Consider the following 20,162-nt stretch of genomic DNA (forward strand, 5'->3'; position numbering starts at 1 on the left):
TACGTTTGGAATCATGATTGTTAATTTATTATTGTATCAACGCTTTACAAAGGGTTATTCGAATTGCATAAGTAATCCTTAACATTGACCGAAGTGGTATTTGCTTAGAAAAAAAGGCGAAAAGGGAATTTATTTTTTCTTAGCGATTTGTAGGGTTTGTTTAAATAATTGAATTTATTTAAAGGCTTAGATGAACTTTTTTTGCTGGTAAAGGATGGTTTTCTTTTGATAACCCAATCTTCATACCACCACACATCCCATATGCGGATTAAATATTCACTATGTTACCAAGAAAAAAAACACAATTTTATTTGTAACTATTATCAATTGGTTAATTTTTAGCAAAATCTTCAGTTCATATATTGACTTGAATGTTTTGGAACAGATTTTTTGGAACAGATTTTTTTTTTCTTTTAGTAGGCTTACATGGACAATTTTTTAAAGATTAGTCAGGCCTGCTTCTGTTATTTAGATTGACAGAGACCCTATATCTATAATTCGGTTAATTATTGTATCCCTATATGCAGGTAAATCAGGCCTCGCATCGTTACTACTCTTTGCATGTATATATATATATATATATATATATATATATATATATATATATATATATATATATATATATATATATATATATATATATATATATATATATATATATATATATATATATATATATATATATATATATATATATATATATATATATATATATATATATATATATATATATATATATATATATATATATATATATATATATATATATATATACACATACATACACATATATATATAAATGCTTGATCGTTGCATTACTGCTAATTACCTGTTTTTCTATCTACCTGTTTCTTAGTTGCGTAATTAATTCGATAACAGCTCGCCCATATATATATATATATTTTTTGGCGAATGAATATTTTAGATTGTCTGGTATTTTATAACTTTTACGGCAAGTTTGGGTGTCTGTATTTCCGGTCTTCTTTTCTTGTGATTAAATTTGGTACCTTCTGGAATTCCGTATTTGACTATGTCGTTGGCATGACGTTTTTCGAATAAAATATCCCATAAAATTAATTTCAGAAAAAGTATCGAACATCCAAATACATACAACCAAGCCTTTGGAGGCTCGACACACCGAAGGCTCCCCGGATCGGTTGCCAAGTTGAGTATTCAAGCGCCGATCCGAATACTTCATTAAAATTAAAAAATAATTTTTGAATTATCGTGGTTTGGGATTATGGATTGATAGACGACCGAACCCAGGACACGGACTTAATCCTCGTGTCCTGAGGTAAGTCGTCTCACCAAGCAATCCCCTGTGATCCTTGGGTTCACCTACTCCGGGGGCTACCCAATATTTTTTTGTGAAATTAGGAAAATGCTATTTTTGGGCTAGGAGAAATATAGCTATTATTAGGTTATTCACTATATTTTATCGCTAAACATTATATTCTCTAAAATGTAACCACCTTACTGTATTAAAAAAAATTTGACGGGAAAGGGATTTTTACCTCTTTCTTTTGAGTTCAATTAATTTCCATGTTTGATATTCCTTAGTTTTCCGTATCTTCTGGTAATGGCTGTGTTTTGGGCGTTCCTTGTGGTGCGGAGACTTCTGAGGAATCTTGGCCCTTAGTAACATTCTCTTGGGCGTCAGGGTACTGGGTCCTGCTAATTATGTTATTATCCGTTGGAGGAATCTGTTGAATAGTTTCCACTTTGGGTCTTATATTATGGCAGGCTTGGTTTGGGATTCCAAAATATACGGGTTGTGATGGTCCTTCGTTGTAATCGTTAGCAAGAAGATTTTCCAAATGGGGACTGAGGGGTAGATCAATTTCAACTGTAAAATATGTTGCAACCATTTTCTCTAAGTTTGAGCAGAATTCTCTTTGTTTTTGTAGTTCTCTGGTAATTTCGGCATGGTTCTCCTTTAGCTGTTTCTCTAAGCTGTCCTGTTGCAGATTAATTATTTCTTTCTGTGCTTTTAAGTGGTCGTATTTATGCTGCAAGTCTAGGATCTTTGCTCTTTGGGATGCCAGAAATTCTTGTAATGCCATTGTCGCGGATAGAACAGTACTATTTTTATAATCTTGTACTTTTTTACCAATTTCCTGCATTCTATCGCATAATACTTGTAATTTGAGGATCTGGTCGGGATAATTATATCCCTCAAAAAGCGTGGCGTCGCTTATTGATTCCATTTCATTCTGGATTTTGGCGGCTTGTTCTTTCAATTTCATAAACTGGGCCTCAATTAATTTATCTATTTGTTTAGTTACTAAGATCTCATTTATTTTCTTGTTCATTTTTTCTTGGGATGCCTTAACCTCACTAAGGGATTTAAGTATGGTTTCTATCATATTTTCAATTTTTAATTTTTCTGTTATCAATTGGGCCGATGCTTCTAGGAGTTTCGATCGTATTTGAAATAGCTGATCCATATTTGTTCTGTCTGTAACGGGGTTACACTAGTTATTTTTCTTTTTGGAGGAGGGGTTGAACAATTCTTGTTCTTCTTCTATCTTCGGGGTTTTTTATCAAGCCGGGGTTCAGTTTATCTGGAAAAATTAACTATTAACTTCTTTCGACCTTTTATGGGTGACTTTCATTGTAATGTCTTATTCACATATTCTTGTTTTTAAGGTTTTTTTCTTCTTTTCTTCAAACTACTCGTTTCGATTTAAAGTTATTTTATGAGTTTTTTTTTTTGGGGGGGGGGGTATCTGGTTCCTAGACGTATTTCCATTTATCTGGTTTTTTACTTATTCTTCCAGATTTCGTGGTAACTTCCTGTTGAGTTTCTGGTGTTTTATTATTTTTTTACTTTCCCATAGAGATTAGGTCAAATTTCTTGTACTGTTTTAATAGAAGTTTTTGACCCCTTGCCTTAGCTTGATTTGCTTGCGCGGTAGCCGAAGTTGGTTTTGTTTTTGTGTGTCTTGGGGCTCTTCGTCGGATTAAGTAGAACTAGTTCCTGAGGATTCATTATTAGGGCCTTCTGGGGGTGGTCCTTTGTAATTTTGGAGTGTCACCTGCCCTTGCTTCATATATTTCATCTCCTTTTGAAGTAGAGGGTTTATTTTCCATTTCCTCATGCTGATGTCCTGTTTCGGGGGAGTTAAAAGATTTTTGGGAGCTCTGGGAGGAGTAAAATATTTTTGGGGAGTGTCTTCATTGCTTGAATGCCATATCTTCGGAGAGGTGAGATACATTTCATAACATGGTCTGTTTCCAGGAGTGAGATTCCTTGGTTTTTACTTTGGATACCGCTATGTGATGGTATTGTCTTAGATTTTCATCTTCGGGGTGTTCCTGGTTCCAAGGCAAGGTGCTTTGCCTTGTTTTTATAGGGTAGTTAATAGTGTTCATGGCTTCTCTCAAACTTTTTGTACTTCCTTTGTTTGTATCCCTGGGTGGAGTCTTCCTTATTTTTGCACCCGGTGTTTCCATTGCTCTGTTTAATTCTTCCTGTAACGATAGGGGTCTTTCTATCGGGGTTGCTGGGGATACCTTTTCATCAGGAAATCTTTTGGGGGGACACGAGGTCGAAATTCTATCAGGGAAAAATTGAGTTTTTGGGTATAGCGTATAACCTAATTCTTCCGAACTTTCTGATGATGAAATTTCTAGATCTTTTGGGGTTCTTGGTGGTATGGGTATTAAGGGTTTTCTTTTTGGGATGACTAGGTTTTTCATGGCCAAAAATTCTTCAAAATCTTTCTCCTCTCTATGGTTCTCGAAGTAGTTTTGTTTGAAATTGAAAGGTTTTAACTCGGCTAGTCTTGACTGAGGGAACTCATTTTCCGCGTTTAATGAATCTGAAGATGAGGGTCCGGGTGCCCACTTAACGGGGTATTTGGTTCCTTTTATACGGCTAACATGTGCCTTATATGTTCTTCCGTTGTCTGGGTTTATCATTTTAACAGTAAAATCATTGTCGTAGTTTTGATTATTCTGTAGGGTCCCGAATATTTATAGAAAAGTTTTTTTCCTTCTAGCTTTGCCTTATTTTTTAGATATACAATCTCCTACTTTAAAAGTTATATTTCCTTTTATTTTGGACTCGTTTCTCAACTCTTGGTTCATCTTACGTTTTTCTAACTCTTGTCTAACTATTTTATAGGTTTTTCTCATCCTATTTATAAAATCTTGTTTATAGTCCTCGGTATTATTGTAATACTGTCTTGATTCTATAATTTCTTGATAAGGTATTTTAAAATTGCGTCCGAACAAAAGAAAAAATGGATTTTCTTTATTCGTTTCTGAATAAGCGGTATTAATTAAATTGGTTAAGTAAGGTAGACACAGATCCCAATCGTTTTGATTGTCTTTTGTATAAATACTCAAAACTTTGGAAAATATTTTGTGCCTATTTTCAATTTTTCCATTAGCTTGGGGATGGTAAGGGGAGGTTAATAATTTTTCTATTTTAAGCAAACTCATTAAATCTTTTGTCACTTTAGAAACGAAGTTAGTTCAGTTATTACTAATAACCTGGTGAGGAACACCAAATTTTAAAAATATTTTTGCTAACGCATTACTTGTGGCATATGCGCCTTGATTTTTCAATGATTTGGCAAAAGTGAAGCCGGTAAAATGGTCTATTATTGAAAGAACGCAAGTGTGACCTCTATTAGAAACAGGTAATCCTCCACTTGTTCCATATAAATCAAATGAAACGATATCGAAGGGGAATCTCGCTACTGGTATTCTTCCCATCGGGGGATTAGGGTACGTTTGGGGATTTTTTCTTAAATTAAACGCTTCACATGTATTTATAAAATCCTTAAGTTTTGTTAACGCTGATGGTATATAAAAATATAGTTTAAACTTGTGAAATGTTTTGGTTATTCCTAAGTGCCCACCTATATCAGAATGGAAATATTCAAAGGCAGGTATTATTAGGCTTTTAGGTAGTACTGGGACTATTAAGGTTTGATTTCTATTTGTTTCACCTGTTACTATCCTGCAAAGGATTTCCTCGTCCAAATCTTAATAAAAATTGTCTATTTCCCTTCTCAAGGCTTTGAACTTATCAGGGAGATTATCAGAATTCACAAGATAATTAATGAGAGTCATACACATTTCATCCTTAACTTGGTTTCTTTTAATGTTAGTTAGGGATAAGGGGCTACGAGTAATTTCGTATTCTTCTGTTAGGATTTTAGGTTTATTCTTCTTGTGTTTTCGTTTACTGGGATTAATGGCATTTATTTGTTTATTTTCATAGTCTGAGGGGTTATTCTCAGGGTATCTACTCAGGTAATCGCAGGGGGTATTTTGTTTACCGATCACATGTTCAAATTCGTAATCCAGATCTTGGATTTTTATTATCCATCTCGCTAAAATTCCGGTTGGATTTTTGAATGTGCTTAGGTACTGTAAGCTTTTATGGTCCAAGCGTAACTTAAATTTTCGGCCTATTAAATAATTTCTAAATTTGTCTAAGTGGTTAATTATAGATAGTAACTCCAAATTCATTGCTGAATAACTACTTTCGCCTTTGGTTAGAGTTCTGCTTGAATAGCATATAACTTTCTCTATATACCGAGGGGGTTCCTGTAGAGGTTCGGGGTAGTTTTCCACGGGGATTAATTGGGAGAGGATTGCACCGATGTCTAGAACTGAAGCATCAGTAGTAACCACAAATTGTCCCTTTTCAAAGTCTGGCAACGACAAAATTGGTTCAGAAGTAAGGGCTTTCTTGAGGGTGTCCAAGGAAGTTTGAGCTTCCTGAGACCAAGTAATATTTTGGGAGGTCCCTTTAGTTAGATCTGTTAGGGACTTTGCGATTTGTGCGTAGTTTCGTATAAATTTCCTAAACTATTTGGTTAAACCAATGATTGCTCGCAATTGTTTCATAGTTTTTGGAGGTTTTAGATTTTCTACACATTTTATATTCTCAGGGTCCGGTGATATTTGGCCTTGTGTCACTATCAGTCCCAAGAATTTTATTTTGGATTGAAGTAGATTTACCTTTTTCAGGTCTACATTTGAGATTGCCCTCTCTGAATTTTTCAAAAACTTCGGCTAATTGTTTAAATGGTCGTCTGGTGTTTTTCCCACACAAATTATGTCATCCACAAAATGGATAATATTTTCTATGCCTTGTAATAAGTGTAATAGAGGCCTACATAACGCACTTGAACTAGTTTTGAGTCCGAAGGGTACTCTCAAATACTCATATGATCCACATTCCTTTGGCAAAAAGGCCGTTTTATAGACGTCATTGTCTGCTATCTTAACCTGATGATAACCTTGCGTGAGGTCAAGAGATGTAAAAATTTGTTTTTGGTTGAAATGGAGTTTAGGATTTCATCAATTCGGGGCAGGGGAAATTTGTCGCTAACTACCTGCTTATTTAAGGCTCTATAGTCTACTACAAGCCTGAGCTCCTTGTTCTTTTTTGGTACTAGTATAACGGGGGCTGAATACGGGCTTATACTTGGGCGTATAATATTGTTTCTCTCTAATTCGCGGATTTTGTTTTTCAACCAATTTTTGTAAGGATGGGGAATGAAATATGGCTGTTTAGCTACAGTTTACCCAGTAGTTTCGATAGAATGTTCGTTAAACGGTATCAATCCAATATCTTACCTCACACGTGGAAAAAATATCTCTAAAATTCCAGAGCAATTCACAAAATTTTTCTTTTAATTGTGTATCTTGGATATGGTCTAATTTAAATTTTTCCAAAAATTGGGATCTTGTTAGTGGGTACCTATTCTTTGGGAACTGACATCAATACCATTAACTAATGTTTTCTTGGAGTTTTTCCACTTGTTTAGCTCGTGCTCAGAAATCACTTGTATTTCAAAGAGGCAAGTTCCCCTTTTTAATGTAATCGTATCGTTTTCATGTGTGTTAGTCAACCAAATAAAACCTTCTCCTTTATCATATAAAATGATCTGTTCTTCACAAAACAGATTTTCTGGAATTTCTTTACACGGGAACGCAAATCAAATTTCGGAATTGTCATTTACGGGGGTGATTATTTGTGAGATTTGACCTCTTTGCATCGTTTTTGGGGGGATTTTTGTTTTACCTACCGCGAATCCATAGTATTTTTCTTTCGAGCCATTTTCTATTAAGTTAAGATTGGCGCTTGGCTGCGTCAAGTCTTCCGCTTTTGGGGTTGGTTGTAAGGGGACAATACTTTGATTTATTATTTCGTTCCATAGTTCAGCTATTTTCTTTATTTCTGTTTGCCTATACTCTTGCATTTTCCCTATTTTTGTTTTTACTGACTCGATCCATTTGCTGCTTGATTTTCTCCCACAGGACGAGAGATGGTGCACAAAGGACCTTACTCTATTTTCCTCTGTACCCCATCTCTCCACGCGCTGGACAATAGGATCATATGGATACACGAGTCTGTTATTTGCTATATGTAATAACACTTTATTAGATTTAAAAAAATTAGCACCGATTATAGCCTCATATGGGAAATTCGTGCATATTATGAAGTTTGTAGGGAATATTCTTTTTTCTTTCATCACATCTAGAAATATGGAGCCAATTGCTTCCAATCTATGTCCCGTGACACTAGTTAAACTGCGAATATTGAAGTTTTTCCGTCGCTTAATATATACTGGTAGTCTATTAAATACATTCGAGTTTATTATGTTAACTGATTCGCCAGAATCTATCAACGCTTCGAAATTAATTACTCGCAACACTAAAATCATTCAATATGGGTAATATGTCATTATTATCACTTAAAGAAGGTACAATTACTGGAAGGGACCTATAAAAAATACTGGCCTCCCGGGTCCCGGTTAATTTTCTTGGGGGCCTAATTCGTTTCACTGTGCACTAATTTGATAAGTTGGCGTTTGACATTGGGGTTCGGTGGAAATTTCACTTGCTAGTGAAGTTCCAAGTTGATTGAAATTTGATTGTCTTGGTTGCCACGTATAATTGCGTTGGTTAGGATTTCTTGTGCCGACGGTTCTCGGCATTTGTTCATTTTGTATTGACGAAAAATTTCCTTCGTTTCCCGAAAAATTTCTTTCATTTCCCGTCGGGAAAAAATATCCTCTGTTATTGCTCGTATTCCTGTTGGACCTAGATGGATTCAACGTCCTTGAATTAAATTGGTACATGTTTTGTTGCGTATTTGGGTTGGGGAACTGATAATTATTTTGTCAGTTGGGGGAAGGATTTGTCTACGCAAATCCTTGTTGGTAGGAATTGCGGAACGATGGGAAACGCGGGGCGTTACTTCTATAACTTCCTGACCCATTGGCATTTGAGTTTGTTCTCCCAAACAAACGGTTATTAAAACTGGGGGTTGCTGGTGTATATTTGTTTCTAGTAGGGCATTCCCTGGCAGTAAGTCCTTGCTTATTACACGCATAGCATATAATTCGGGGGTTCTGTACGTTGTTTGTCGTATTCGTTGGTACAAAACGTACCATCCTTTGCCTCGTAGGGGAAGGACATCTATTTTGGTTCGGTTTGGGTGAATTTTCTCTCGAAAAAAGTCCTAGGGAAATCCCTCGTGATAGTCCCAGAGTTGAATTTTCTACATTATTTATTCTTGACTTATTGTGATTTGCCGCAATTGAGTCAATTTCAATCATTCTCTCTACTTCTTGAACTAATAGCTCTAATGTTTGAATATTTTTTTATATCAACATTTGGTAAAGTTTGGGGCTCAAACCTTGCATGAAAGCATTTAATACAATTTTATCGTATAAAAGACCAGATTCTTTTCCGTACTTAGCCTCAATGGATATTATATTGTGCAGATATTCTCTAACATTTTGTGTTTCGTCGAAACATACCGTATCATGCTATAATTTGTGTGTTGAACTGGTTTCAACAAATCTTTCTTGGCACGCTGTTAGCAATTTTTTTATTGAGTTTATTGGAGGGTTGTTGTCTTCCCCTATCGTATTTTCTATTTGTTTTAAGAATGTTAGTGCTTGCCCCTTAAGTCTCATCAACAACATGCCTACTAATTATTTTAAGTCCGTTTGAGTTACTTCTACGAATTGGTTTAATTGAATAATAAATTCATCTACATCTGAATCACCGTTATATGACGGAAGAGATTTTGAAATTTCCACTGTTTTGGCAATGAGTTTTTGCTTTAATAATTGCTCGTTTTGATCTAAAGTTTTTTTTTCAAACTAAATTAAAATTCAGCACTGGTTTTATTATTTTTTTCTGATATAACACAAGTTTGATACTTCCAAATTATATTTTTTTGTTACTATTTTGAGGGGACTTATTCCTAACAAAATCTTGCACTTCAAAGCATGCACAAAATATTGCACTTCAAAGCATGCACAAAATATTGCACTTTCTCTATGCCTAATATTTCTCAATACTCTTTTTTTGTAAAAAATTTTGTCCTTGTGTTTTGCTACTTTAAACCGACCGCTCTAATTCTAATGGGGGGGGGGTTCATTTCTTAAGGGGTTATCAATAAAAGGGTTTCGTTCTTATGCTTTAAATTATCTCTTTGTATATGAATCTTTCAGTTAAATATTTCTCTGGGTAATTTTTAGCTAAACTCTTAGTTGACGGTTCGCGAGTAGCATACCTGAGTGGAGCTGGAACTTCGTGTGTGGGGAGCTTAAATTAACGTTTCAACTGGGGAGCTTGCATTAATGACCATATTGAGTCGAAATCAGATTGAAGGGTTCCAGATTCCCTTGAGAGCGAGTGGAGCCACAAGGACTATTTACCTTGAGAAATACTAGCATAAAGAGAATAAAATAAGAAAGTAATGTATTTATTATTACTCACATAATCGTCACAGAGCTCTGGTGGTAATATCAAAGACACTTTACAGTCAAATACACTTAGGCTAAATGGTTCACTTGGACAATACAAATAACGTTCAATAAAACTGTTTTTAGGTTTGCATAAAATTCACATAATTGACTGACAACAGGTCTGTAATAAAACTGGCATAAGACTCTCCTATGACTGAAAAAGACTAAAATTGCTAAGTTCTAGCTATCTACTTTTTCCAACTTCGCCAGAGGTTACGTTTGGGCGTTACTAGCAAGTATATTTTACAGTTTCTATTGGTTCCACTATTTGTCCTATATTACTATTGGATGGGTATATACCAATGGGCTACTTGGGTTTAATTAAAGCTTATGACTTTTAAGATATCACTTTGGAATTTTTCTAACAAAAAACAGTTTTACACTGTAGCTTTTTGCTAGCAGGGTGTCACTTAGTTTCCAGAGGACTTATAATTTATTTCTGTGAAAGTTGTTAAAGGACAATACGATTTAATTACATTGAGATACATAATTCTAAACTTAGTTTCCAGAACAATGCAATTAGATTATACAAAAATATTCTGTATCTCGAGTGACTATTTTTTTGTATAATAAATTCTACCATCTCTTGATGGTTTGGTATTTCAAGCTCTTAAGATTTAAATTACATTGTTAGTCGCCTGTCATATAAGATTTTGTCAAACTGATAGTTATTGCATACATTGGCGACACAAAGGCAGATTTATTTATTAGATTTTCTGTGGGAAAGATTCTTACGATGTATGTTACATTGTATAATTACAATGTACAATTAGATACATTTGTTTCACTATGTTAAATTGAACGCTTGAGTCTTGCTCGATTTGTAGGTTACTTGAATTTTTTTTAGGTTCATATTCTGGGCGATTTTGTTTTTACTTTGGTAACTTTAATTTGAAAATTTTGATGTTTTTGAAAATTGATCCCATTACATATCAGTGCACGAGGAGGGAAAATTGTACTTGATTGAAATGGCAGAATATGAATACTACTAGCACCACTGCTGCTACTGTTATTATTTCACTGCAGCACTAAGCCGCTTGAGACCCAAAAATCCACGCACGGCTCTCCTCTATCTCAACCTACTTAGAGCCTACCTTCTTACATCGTTCAAAGAAGTTCCCGTTTCTTTTAAATCCTTACTACGACGAAACTCCTGCTACAAAAACTTCCCATTATAGTCGTGAACGAACTACATAATGTTTACCCCTAGACGTGGCAATGATGTGTCGTTTACTAGGCTATTTTCACCACAAGGGGCACCACCCCTCTGGTCTCCCACAGCACTGTTAAAAGTCAATGTAAACTGTATCATAATTTAGTTTAGCTTTAGAACTACTATTTAGACAATGTATTATTTTTTGCAATCCAGAATATCCTTACTAGGACGTAACTCCTCCTACAAAATCCTCTCATTATAGTAGGAAACGGACTATTTAATATTTTCCCCTAGATGTGGAAATGATGTGTAGTTTACTAGACTATATTTACCACAAGGGGTACCACCCCTTTGGACACCCCGCAGCACTGTTAAAAGTCAAAGCCTTAGTTAAGGAAACTTATCAAAGGTCCAAGCTGATGCTACTATGAGGCCTCACAAGCTATATTTCTCTGCTGGGATATGAACAGAGAAATGAGCTTTTGACGGATCGGAAACCCATAACCATCTCTCAACCCAGAAAATCTCTGACCTTTTATACCCTGCCTATCCTTGGCAGAGCATACTACTACTGCTATCACTAATAGTGTTCTTGTTGCTCCACTTCGGATATTACTTCTACTAGGGTTTAAGGTATGCCCTAGAATAGGGTATGAAATAGAAAGTTTTACCGACTTTTTATAGTGCATTGAAACTAAATCAAAAGGCAATACATGTATTCTGGTTGCATACAAGACGTCTCAGCAATATGTCAAGCACGATCTAGGCCATTAATTTGAAACTTACAGGGCTACTAAAATCACTATCTGTGCTATTACAATTGAACTAAATAGAGAGAGTGTACCATATTTGTATTCAGTTTGCCCAACTAGCATAGATACAATGTTTCTGGAATAGTAGGTCTAACATGGTTTATTTCAGGAAAACCTCCGGCTACCTAAAACTAAATACGAGTGCCTAAATTTTCAAAAGGGCGTAAGCTAAAAAACATTATTGGAAATAATATGCTACAGCATGTAAATAATAAGCCAAACTATTGAATTAAAAAAACAACAAAAAGAATGAAAATAGGATTTTCTTTTCTAATGAAAAAGAAAATCCTATTGGAAACAAACAAATAGGACAAAACACAATAGGAAACAAACAAAAGTTAATAAATCACTTTCAAAAAAAATTAAATTTTCAAAGAAAATTGAAGGAATTAATTTAATAAAAAAAATAAGCAGAAATACAGTCTAATAATTTTCCAGGCATGAAACTACCACAAAGGATTATCTATGAATAAATGGAGCCCAAAACGAACAGAAATTACAATATTAAATAAGTTAGAATCAAGATGAGAAGAAAGTAAGGTGAGTGAGGCGGACACCCCCATGCCTTTTAAGACCAAAATACAGTTTTTACATTACTGAGAACAAAATAGATTTTAAATGTTTTCACATTTTAACTTTAATAAATACAAAATTTTTAAGGAAAACATGTTTGTTTGTGTAAATTAAACTGTCAATACACATTCATTTGTGTGTGATCCTGGTTATAGCAGCGTTCGTTTTAATTTTTCTTGTATTACGATAAATAGAAACATTCAACTCGGAATAAGGACCTTTTTTCAGTAAAGTGCAAATTAATTTCTGGTCTTCAGAAGGCTTGGAGAGTTTAAGCACTACTCATCTTAGTTTCTGATCATTTTGAGTCTGAGTTCCTTTTTTATTTTGATTTCTGTTCGTTTTAGGTTTTATTTATCTCTTCATGGTGATTTTTGGTAGTTTTACACTTTGAAAATTGGTGACTTGAATAGGAATTTGAACTCCTGCTTGCACCACACTTAAGATATTGATTCAATATGCTTGAAACCATGATCCGACAGTGTCCTATTTCCTTCTTCTTTTACACGTAGCGCATTGAAATTGTTGTTTAGAGTTTATTGAACAGTTTGAACAGTTTTAATTACTACGAAGCATTGTAAAGTTGTTCACCGACTATTGGACTGAATTTTAGGGAATTTTTCACCTCTGGAAAAAAGTCTAAAGCCACAAAAAGACAAAACAAGTTTTGCAAAAGATATTCTTAGAGTTAATTCATTGGGAGGGGGGTGACTTACCTCTCGTCTTTCTTCTTTTAAGCATAAAGCTTTGAATCAGAGTGCTCTACAGACACTATTGTAGTTTTAGCTCACCATCTATTACGGACTATCTAGTTTTTGGCATTTACATAATTCAAATATTTTTTTAATTTTAACAATGACATTCTCTGTTTTGTAATATGAATTCCTTTGAGCTGAAAGACTTGACAGTCCATCTCATAAGCCAACCGTTAAACATAAACTAACCGTCCTGGTTAAGCCAACTGTCCAACCGGTTGCTTAAACATAAGTCAACCGTCCTGATACCTCAGGTAAAACTCAGGATAATAAAAACAGACTAATATTATTAAAAAGGGAAATAACTGAAATAGAATACAGGAACAGCCATTTAAGCTTAAAATATTTTATGGCGATCCTTAATTTAGTGATTTTATGATGCAATACGTATTGATATCATATTTAACGATGTAGGAGAAACTGTTTTATATGAAACTACGAGAAAGAAATAATTTTTCTAAAATAATAATCTTTAAATAACTAGATGTTCCCAAATGTTTTTAAATGCAGTTAATACATAAGACTGGTATGACTACAATTTAACCTTATTTGTGGCATTCTGAGTTACTTCAGGAAGCCTCTGTGTAAAGATTAGTACAAACAATGGGGCTTGGGGATAACATTTTCCCTTTGAGTTGTTTTTGTCTAACTTTTGTTCTACTATTCCATTAAGTTAAGATTTTTTTATTTCAGAGCCTCAAGTGCCTTTCGGATGACTTTGAAGGATTGGGCATTGAAGTAATAGCTATCAATGCCAAGCCAAAAACTCTTACAGTCCTAGAAGGAATTCTGCCAACGAAGATGAACGTGACCAATAGCTAATATTTTTGGTTAAAATCCTGTAAAGGAATATGTTTTTATCCTTTTTCAAGCCTATTGTGAATAAAAACTTAAAAATTTTACCTAATTATAAATTCAAGTTGTCACCAAGATGAATTTATCACTACTTATAGGGTCCATTTTTACTTCTCTCTATACTTTAGTACGATTGAGATACCGTTTTATGGCTACTTTACGTTCACTCTAAAATATTGATTTTGTGTTTATGAATATCAGTTTGTCTGTTCAAACAGGTCGTCGTAACGAACTTTAAGTAAGAGGTGATGCGGCTCAATAGTCACCAAAACTCTAGAAAACGAAATTTTGAGTTCAATAGATATATCAAAGGTATCGGCTTATTATGTTCATTCCAAATATATAAGATTCATGAAGTCTAGGGCTACAGATCAAAAGCTACGAGCCTGGGAGTACTTACCAGATTTTTGAAAAAGGAGGGAACAACCCCTAAAAGTCAAGAAATCTTAATGAAAATCAAACCATTATATTCAGTGCATCCGAAAATATTGATGTTGAAGTTATGGGGCCATAGGCACTTCAACGGCAGCCCTCCCCCGGATTCAAACTACAGCCCTCTGAAGACACAACATCCCTGGCATGATTTCCACGGGATCCCAATATCTACTGGTCGGCTGGTGAGATTCCAATGGGATTCCAATTTTGTTTCAGTATTGGCAAGATTCCAAGCACAGCCCTCACCCGGATTCCAACCACAGCCTTCTGACGTCACAGCATCCCAGGCAAGATTCCCGGAATTCTAATTTTGTTTCTGTATTGGGAAGATTCCTATAGAAGCCCTGTTTCCAGCTGGCAAGATTCCCACCCCTAGCAGGCTTCCCAGGACATCCTAATGAAAAATAGTTTAGGATTTCTGTGACACTCCCTGGTGTTCTAAATTTCCCCTAGCAACGGCCATTTTGTCTCAACTCTTAAAAATTTAGGCATATTGTTTTTTTCTGGATGATACCCAGGATTTCGTTACCCGGTCTAATATGGATGATGCAATCACATGTGACAAGTTAGACTCAAGGAGCCCATGAGGAATCCCCAATTGTAACCAAGCACGACATACACTTGGGTGCTGCGTAAAAACGGCACTCATATCTTAAGTAAGGACGGTGCACGCATCACTGTCACATAAAACTTTTTTGACATTTAATTTTTCGCCCGAAGCGCTCATTGCATTATTTCTTTCTTTTAACTTAATGGTAGCACACACCTTATGTAAGGTTAGCGTATCTTATGCAATGACGCTTTACATATCTTATGGAAGGACGGTGCACATCACTTGGGGCAGGTGCCTAATGCCGTAGTGGTGTGATGTGTTTTGTGGACCGTCAGGAAAGGCTTGGCTTGCAAAAATTGAGGAAATGGGTTGAACCATAATTTTTAAGAAGAAATGTCTTAAAATATTTTGGAGGTGACGGTGCATATCACTGTCATATAATCCTTTTTGACATTTTATTTTTCCCCGAAATGTTCAGGGCGGTTTTTTAGTTCTTTGTCCTCACTTGGACTTGTAAGGTCAATTCCCTTCCAATTGGTCTGGGTTCCAAGCAACACGAATTGGCTAGAAATTACAAATGTAGTTAAAAGAACCTTTTAGAACAAGGCTCTGAAGTTGGAGTTTTAGGATTTTCTTCTGGATGGAGTTGGAGTTAGAGTCACTAAATAATGAAAATATCTGGAGTTAGACTCGAAATCGATTAGAAAAAGCAAATATAGTCAAGATAACCATTTAGAAGGGGGCTCTGAAGTTGGAGTCTTAGTAAGTTTTTGCTGAATGGAGTCGGAGTTGGACTCGGCATATTTAAAGCGCCAGGAATTAGAGTTGAAATTGGCTATAAATTACAGATGTAGTTAAAAGAAACTTTTAGAACGAGGCTTGAAGTTGGAGTTTTAGGAATTGTTGCTGAATGGAGTCGGAGTTGGACTCGGCATATTGAAAGCGCCAGGAATTAGAGTTGAAATTGGCTATAAATTACAAATGAAGTTAAAAGAACCTTTAAAACAAGACTAAGGAGTTGGATTTTTACGGCTGTGCCCCTCACCTCTCTAGCAATCATTTCAAGAGGGCACGATTGATAATATACGCAACTTTTAGTTTTTTTTAGATATTTCCTTAACGAAAACACATCGTTTCTTTTGAGTGTGCGTTAGATTTTCGCCCCTCCCCCCTCCACGGTCAAAATTCTTTAATGCCTCCACCTTAACCTTTAAGCCATAGAACATGATACTCCAAGAAATTCACACCACAGTGATATTACTTGACTGCCCCTAAACCCCCTAACAATAATTCCAAAGACATTTTTCAGACATTTCTTGTTAAAAATTATGCTTCAATTGGCTGATTCAAGTTATTACATGCCAAGCTTATCATAATAGCTTCCAAATCACTCCACATACCGTGGCATTGCACCCCCCCCCCTCCATCATCCACTTTTCACCACCTCTCAACACTCCCCCCCTAAGATATTCTCAACCTTTTCACACAGAAAATAAGCTCATGATCTAAATTAAACACTGTTTTTACTTAAACAGCAGAACTTGGCATTTCATTGCTAGGGTTTGATAATCAAAGCAACTCACGCCACAATGTCACAAGACACCCTCTGGCCCCCTCTTCAGCATTCTTAAAACACTTTTCAGGGTTGTTTCCTGTTAAAAATATGCTTTCAATCCACTGATTCGACTTTTTTGCTAGTCTAGACTTTCATAATAACCTACAAAAGACACCCCACCACCGCGACATTACACACCTACCCCCTATCATCCACGTGGCATGGTATAGTGAAACTTGGTATTTCATCGTTACAACGTGATACTCCGAGGAATTCACGCCAGATTGCCATACTATTACTGCTCTGCTGCACCCTATGACATCACATCATCACCTCAAAGACATTTTCAGAGATTTCTTGTAAAAAATTATGCTTCAACCCAGGGATTAAAGTTTCACGAGCCAAGCCATTCATGATGCTCCACATAACACATCACAAAACCATGGAATCACACCCCTGCCGTCCTGCCATCCACGTGCAAAAACCCCCTCTCCCTCACCAACCCTAGGACATTGTAAACCTTTTCCAACCAAAACTGAGCTTTTGAATCTATATTAAACAGTGTCTTTTTTTATTATTACAACAGCGGGATTCGGCATATCATTGCTAGAACGTGAAACTCCAAGCAATTCCCACCACAGTGCCACACTATTACTGCTCTTCGGCACACTCTGACATGAGAACACCACCTCCAAGACTTTTTCAGACATTTCTTCTTAAAAATTATGCTTCAACCAATTGACTCAAGTTTTCGCAAGGCAAGCCTTTCATTAAGCTCTACGAAACACATCACACCACCACGGCATTACGCGCCTTTCCCTGCCATCTGCTTGGTACCCCCTCATCACCCCTAGGACATTTTCAAACTTTTCCCTGGGCCTCTAACCTAGCCGTTGGATAACCCTAGCAAAAAATTCAACCGGAGCCCAAGTATCCAATTCCACTTGGCCCCTATCGAGCAATTCCAATGGGGCCCTAGCAAGAAATTGCAACGTGGGATCCTAACTTAATAACCGGGGGGTCCTAGCATTCATTTTGTTTCGTGGAGCTTGTTGCATAGTGATATTTTTCTTTGTAAAACTTGTACATTAATTTTTCTCCTCGTTAAAACAGATTTTGTTCAAGGAACTTGTTGCGTGCTGATTTTCGCTCATGGAACATTTCGCGTGCTTTTTTTTGTTCGTAAAACTTACAAGCTGATTTTTCTCTTCGTGAAACTTATACATTGATTTTTTCCTCCTGAAACTGATATTGTTCATGGAGCTCGTTGTGTGCCGATTAGTTTCTGTTCTTGTAAAATGTTGCGTGCTAACTTTTTGTTCGTGTTGTTGCATCTTCATTTTCACTTCATGAAACTTGCACATTAATTTTTTCATCGAGAAACTTATTTTGTTCGTGCAACATGGCACTTGCTGATGGTTCCTGGAGTTTTCTGCATGCGGGTTTTTGTTCGTAAGATTTCACGAATGTTGTTTTTTTCTCTTTGCGAAACTTGTACATTGATTTTGCTCCTCGTGAAACTGATTGTCTTGAACGCACTTGTTGCGTGCTGATTTTTTATTCCTGGAAAAGTTGCATGCTAATTTTTTGTTCGTGAAACTAACTGCAAGATGATTTTTCTCTTCGCGAAACTTGTACGTTGATTTTTTTTCTCTTCATGAAACTGATTTTGTTCCTGGACCTTGTTGTGTGCTGATTTTGTTCTTGGAACATGTTGCGTGCTGATTTTATGCTTGTGAAACTAGTTCCATCTTTATTTTTCTCTTCATGAAAGAGAAAAATTTCTCTCATTTTTCTCTTCACATTGATTTTTTCCTCCTTTTGAAACTGAATTTCTTTCAGTTTGAAACTGGAATTTCTTTGAAACTGAAACTTGTTTGTTCATTTGTTCATGGAAGTTCATGTTCAGCTGATTATTTGTTCATGGAAGTTGTTGCATGCTGATTTTTGTTAGTGAGACTTGTTGCATACTAATTTTTCTCTTTGTGAAACTTCTACATGGATTTTTTTTTCTCCTCACAACTCTGATTATATTCATGGAACTTATTGCATGCTGATATATGCTCATGGAGCTTTTGCATTGATTTTTTCACGTCTTACAAGTTGTACATTAATTTTTCTCATCGTGAAACTTATTTCCTTTACGGCACTTGTTGCGTGCTAATCATTTGTACGTGGAACATATTGTATGCTTATTATCGTTAGTAAGAATTGTTGTATGCTAATTCTTCTCTTCATGAAACTTGTACATTGATGCTTTTTCTCTTCGTAAAAGTTATACATTAGTTTTTATCATCGTGAAACTTATTTTTCTTCACGGTACTTGTTTTGTGCTGATCTTTTGTTTGTGGAAGGTGTTGCATGGTGGGTTTTTGTTCGTGAAACTTGTTGCAAGCTAATTTTTCTCTTTCTGAAACTAATACATTTATTTTTTCCTCACGAATCTAATTTTGTTCATGGAACTTGTTGCATGCTGATTTTTGTTCGTGGAACCTGTAGCATGATAAATTTTGGTCGTGAGACATTTTGCAGGTTGATGAAATTGATTTCCTTGATGAAATTTGTTGTGTACTGATTTTGGTTAGTTAAACTTAATTTATAATGATACATTAGTAGGTTAACCTAACGTACACAGGCTAGGTTAGGTTAACCTACTAGTGTATCTTGATAAATTAAGTTTCACAAACAAAAATCAGTACACATCAAGTTCAATCAAGGAAATCAGTTTTTTGAGAAGAAAAATCGATGTACAAGTATTAAGAAAAGAAAATATCACTATACCGCAAGTTCTACAAAATAAATAAATGCATGCAATTGCTTCCATGAACAAAATTGATTTTGCGACGAGAATATAATTTAATGTGCATGTTTCACGAAAAGCAAAAACAATGTTTTAGAAGTTTAACGAACAAAATCTAAGTACGCAACAAGTTCCACGAACAAAAATCAGCAGGCAACAAGTTCCGTGGATGAAATCAGTTTCACTAGGTAAAAAATCAATGTACAGGTTTGGAGAAAAGAAAAATCAACATGCAACAAGTTTCACAAACAAAAATCAGAACTTAACAATTTCCATGAACAAAAATCAGCAGGCGACAAGTGTAATGAACAAAATCAGTTTCGGGAGGAGAAAAAAAATTCAATGTACAAGTTTCACGTTGAGAAAAAAAACGAAATGCAACAAGTTCCACGAGCAAAATCAGCTGGCAACAGGTTCCATCAACATAATCAGTTTCATGAGGAGAAAAATCAATGCCCATGCTTCACGAAGAGAAAAATCCGCATGCAACAAGTTTCACTAACTAAAAAGTACCCCTCAACAAGTTTTTTAAGCAAAAAAAACAGCTTGCAACACGTTCCTTGAACAAAATTAGTTTCATGAGAAGAAAAAGTTTCAAAAAGGGCAAAATCAGCATGCAACAAGTTCCACGAACAAAAGTCAGAATGCAACCGGTTCAATGAATAAAATCAGTTTTGCGAGGAGAAAAAATCAATGTACAAAATTCACGAAGAGAAAAATCAGCATGCAACAAGTTTAATGAACAAAAAATTAACATTTTACAAGTTCCACAAATATAAATTGCATGCTATAAGTTCAATCAAGGAACTGAAAATGAAGTTTTTTCCATCAACTGAAAAATTCCTTTAACACCTCCACCCTAATTTTTACCTGT

The 20,162-nt window shown here is 35.4% G+C and overlaps 1 protein-coding gene across 1 annotated transcript in view; it reads left to right on the forward strand.

Annotated features, from left to right (window-relative positions):
- The window catches only part of LOC148938772 (sodium-independent sulfate anion transporter-like), a 298,556-nt gene extending 284,644 nt beyond the window's left edge, over positions 1–13,912 (forward strand). Inside the window, exon 11 of the mRNA XM_089107548.1 lies at positions 13,784–13,912. Within this exon, the coding sequence (XP_088963674.1) occupies positions 13,784–13,912 (129 nt within the window). The remainder of the gene's footprint in view (positions 1–13,783) is intronic.
- Positions 13,913–20,162: the final 6,250 nt, after the last annotated feature.

The sequence above is a fragment of the Artemia sp. Qi Xiang Cuo genome, unplaced genomic scaffold (assembly GCF_049724085.1).
Source record: "Artemia sp. Qi Xiang Cuo unplaced genomic scaffold, ASM4972408v1 HiC_scaffold_2923, whole genome shotgun sequence".
NCBI classification, from domain to species: Eukaryota; Metazoa; Arthropoda; class Branchiopoda; order Anostraca; family Artemiidae; genus Artemia; species Artemia sp. Qi Xiang Cuo.